The sequence below is a fragment of the Lepidothrix coronata genome, unplaced genomic scaffold (assembly GCF_001604755.1).
Source record: "Lepidothrix coronata isolate B3197 unplaced genomic scaffold, Lepidothrix_coronata-1.0 Scaffold108, whole genome shotgun sequence".
NCBI lineage: Eukaryota > Metazoa > Chordata > Aves > Passeriformes > Pipridae > Lepidothrix > Lepidothrix coronata.
In genome coordinates, this window is record NW_016690288.1 from 797,355 (window position 1) to 801,569 (window position 4,215).

The 4,215-nt window shown below is 54.5% G+C and overlaps 1 protein-coding gene across 1 annotated transcript in view; it reads left to right on the forward strand.

Annotated features, from left to right (window-relative positions):
- Window positions 1-4,024, forward strand: part of LOC108501827 (S-adenosyl-L-methionine-dependent tRNA 4-demethylwyosine synthase-like) — a 103,395-nt gene extending 99,371 nt beyond the window's left edge. Inside the window, 1 exon segment of the mRNA XM_017824074.1 lies at window positions 3,741-4,024. Within this exon segment, the coding sequence (XP_017679563.1) occupies window positions 3,741-3,776 (36 nt within the window). The 3' untranslated portion in view covers window positions 3,777-4,024.
- The last annotated feature ends 191 nt before the right edge of the window (window positions 4,025-4,215 follow it).

A 4,215-nucleotide genomic window follows, 5' to 3' on the forward strand; every position in this document is an offset into this window, starting at 1 on the left:
CTGGGCTGGTGGAAGGTGTCCCTGCCCATGGCAGGGGGTGGGATGAGATGAGCTTTAATATCCCTTCCCAACCCATTCCATGACTCCATGGCCCAGCAGTGCTGGGGGTGTGCCAAGGCTGCTGTCAGGGGTGGCTTGCTCTAAAATGAGTTGGGGGACGTAGGGTCCTGTCCAAAGGTGCTCAGCACTCTCCATCAACCTCAGAAGCTTCCTGGAAAAGTAGGAATTGGCCTTTTCCTTGGCAGTGTTGTCCCTGTGAGGGCTGTGGAGGCTCCACGGGTGTCCTGGCTGTGCTTGGAGAGGCTGCAGGGGAGGTGAAGATGTTCCATGCTGAGCTTTTTGTCTATATTTAGGGAGGGAGAGGAAGCACTTAACTCCCAGCTGCACTCACAGGGGGGAGGGCAGAGACAGAGAGTCCATCACATCCCGTTTCCTTCCTGCCTTGCAAGTCATTTGGAGAGTGGGACATGTCCTTGTGATCCCGGATCCGGAGGCAGCATCACGGGGCAAGGGGAGCACCAGCCTTGGGGAGCTGCTTGGAGCGAGGCCACAACATTCCCAAGGGATGGGGCAGATCCCAGGTGGGGCCAAGCAGCCAAACAACCCCCCCAGGGCAGGTGTGAGCAGGGAATGCTGTGTCTCCTGCGGGTTTTCTGCCTTTCCTGTGTCCCCTTCCAGCAGGAAGGTGGCTCTGCTGGGCTTGATATTTGAGTTATTAACAGGAGATCTCTGTTGTGCTGCAGTAATCCTGGTTTGATCCATTGGAATTAAAACTGTCTGGATGCAGCCCTGGCTTAATTGGCAGAGGAGCTGCTCCACTCAGTGGAGGGGGGGGGATTAAACCCAAATAAATCTGCAATAATGAAGCTTTTCTTTGCAATAACTCCCAGGGGCACAGGCTCAGATCAGGTCAGTTTGGGGTTGTTCCACTCTTTTGGGGAACACGATATTTATGTGGATAAATTAATCTGAGCAGGGTCAGGTGGTGTTCAGAAAGCTCCAAACTTCCTTTTTCATGATTAGTTGCAACCTCAGGCTTGAGGGGGAATAAATTACGATTAAACTGGTTTTTAAGTTGCAGGTACAGGAGGAGAAGGTAATAATGGCCTTAAGGGGAAGGAGGGCAGGGTTAGGTGGGATATTGAGAAGGAATTCTTCCCTGGGATGGTGGGGAGGCCCTGGAATGGATTTTCCAGAGAAGCTGTGGCTGCCCCATCTCTGGAAGTGTCCAAGACCAGGTTGGAGCAACCTGGGCTAGTGGAAGGCCATTATTGCCTTCTCATCCCTGCATCTGCAGCCTAAAAACCAGCTTGATCCTAATTTCTCCCCCCTCAAGCCTGAGGTTGCTACTAATCACGAAAAAGGAAAAGTTTGTGGCTTTTTGAACAGCACATGACCCCGCTCAGATTCCGATTTCTCCACAATATTTCCCCTTGTTTTGCTCAGTGACTCCAGCTCTGACACTGCCACTGTCAGACAGAGGGAGCCTTAAATAATTGTGAGCCTTAATTAGGTGAGAAACTGTGGGTAATGATTCCGTGAATTGTTTGTTTGTCTTGGAGAGCTTGGCAGTGGCAGGTGCTGAGAATGCCCTGATTTATGAGCTGTTTAATCACTCCCCACGTGTGAGGGTGGAAAAGCTCCTTTGTTTATCCTCAGATCGGAATGGAGGAGTTCAGGACTCAGGATCGGTTTTCCAGGTGCCTCTTTGATGCTGTGCCTGCAGAAGTGGCCGATGGTGGGCACAGGGATCGGGAGCTGCAGTGGGATCTCAGTCCCATATCCCACATTCCACATGGCATCACCTCTGCCCAGGCACCTCCTGCCCCAGGTCCCTGCAGTCCTGGGTTGCTCCAACTTGGCCCTGGACACTTCCAGGGATGGGGCAGCCACAGCTTCCCTGGGCAACCTGTGCCAGGGCCTCCCCACCCTCACAGGCAACAATTCCTTCCCAATATCCCATCTATCCCTGCCCTCTGGCAGTGGGAAGCCATTGCCCCTTGTCCTATCCCTCCATGCCTTGTCCCCAGTCCCTCTCCAGCTCTCCTGGAGCCCCTTTAGACCCTACAAGAGGCTCTCAGGTCTCCCTGGAGCCTTCTCTTCTCCAGGTGAACCCCCCCAGCTCTCCCAGCCTGACTCCAGAGCAGAGGGGCTCCAGCCCTGGAGCATCTCTGGGGCCTCCTCTGGACTCTCTCCAGCAGCTCCATGTCCTCCCTGTGCTGTTCCCCAGGGCTGGAGCAGCTCTGCAGGGGGGTCTCAGCTGAGGGGGCAGAGGGGCAGAATCCCCCCCTGCCCTCTGCCCACGCTGGGGGATCAGCCCAGGGCACAGGGTTGGGTTGTGCCCGTGGCAGGGGGTGGAAATGGATGATCTTTCAGGTCCCTTCCAGCCCAGGCCATTCCATGATTCCATGCTGAGCTTCTCATCCACCAGCACCCCCAGGCCCTTCTCCTCAGGGCTGCTCTCCACCCTGCTCCACCCAGCCTGGATTTGGGCCTGGATTTTGCCCTGACCCAGGTGCAGGACCTTGCACTTGGCCTTGTTGAACTGTCATCACCCTCATTTGGGGCGGTGGCCACAGTCCATGTCCTCCTTCCAGCTGCTCTGGGTGGCACCAGCATCTCCTGGGGCTTTGCTGCTCCTGGTGAGCCACCCTTGGCCATGGGGTGAAGGGCTCTTTGTGAGCCCCCCCTTCCACCCCTTTGTGATCCATCACAGGTTGGACTTTGTGATCAACCTTAATGATTCTGTGATTCCACCCTGATTTTCCAAGGAAAAGAACCAATATCAAGTCTCAGCTCTCTTTCTGTGCTGGATTTCTCTTAGGTGGCCTCAAGGCTCTCTGTGTGACCTGTTGGGAGTGCTCCAAACCCATCATGGGAATAATCTCAACACCTTCCATGTCTCCCACGTGCCTTCAAGGCTTTGCTGGATCCCCTGGATTGGGGATTAATTGGTGTGAGAGTTTGCTGAGTGTGACTGAATCAAACCTGGGGGGAGCAGAGAGTCTTCTGTGTGAACTTGTCACCTCCCACCTCCACAGGCCCTGGCAGGGGAACCCAGGTCTCCTGAGCTCCAGGGTTTGGGAGCAGGTGGGTTTTGGCACCTGCTTTACAGGTGGCCTCACACAACACATCACCCACCTTGGCATGGGAAAAATGAGTTGGTTTCTGCCAAGGCTTCTTCCCCAGAGCTGTGACTCTGCAGTGTCCCCTCCATGCTCCACGTGGAGGCCAATCCCAGCAGGAACGTGCTGTAATTCCAGAGGCAGCAATGGATGAGCACTAACCCTGTTTGAGTGCAGGATTTTGCAGTTGTCAGCAGTTTTTCCAACCAAAAAAGCTTTTAGCTCTCGGGCACAAAGTCAAGTGCCACTTTAAATGCACAGCCATCAAGTTTGGGGAAAAAAAACCAACCCACCACAACCAGGGAGTCAGGCTGGTTTCCCTCTTTTTCTTTTTTCCTTTGGATGAAATGCATAATAAGCTCTTAGCTCAGATAAATCCTAATTGAGGATTCAGTCAGGGCTGTGGCTAAATTAGCAGAGCAGGTCTGGGAGACAAATGCGGCTCCAGCCTGTCAAAAGAAGCAATTCTTCACATTCTCACGTGGAAAGAGGATTCGTGTCATTAAACCTCTTTATCCTCCCCCCTTCCCAAACACAGCCCTCCTGCCCCTGTCAGGAATCACCCAAATCCATCCCAATCCCTGCTCTGATGCTGCTCCCGGGCTGTTTTTCCAGGCTGTGCTGCCCTGGAGTTGGAGACACACGGTCTGAGCGGGAGCTTTGGTTGACCTTGGCCCTCAAGGGGCACCTGGGCATCAATCCCTGTTTGCACTGTCCCCTCCAGGGCTTGTCCAGTTCTTTCAGGTGTAAGTGTCACCTGGGAACTGCAGACAGGCCTGGGAAGGCTTTGGGATGCTCCATGGGAGTGTTCCTCCTGGAAAGTGGGGCTGGAGGGGGGGTGGAATCCGGTACTTTGAAGGGTCCAGCAAAGCGTCCAACAGTCAAACCCTCATGGAAATTATCATGGAATGGTTTGGGCGGGAAGAGACCTTAAAGCCCATCCAGTCCCACCCCCTGCCATGGGCAGGGACACCTTCCACAAGCCCAGGTTGCTCCAAACCCCATCCAACCTGGCCTTGGACACTTCCAGGGATGGGGCAGCCACAGCTTCTCTGGGCAACCTGTGCCAGGGCATCCCCACCCTCACAGG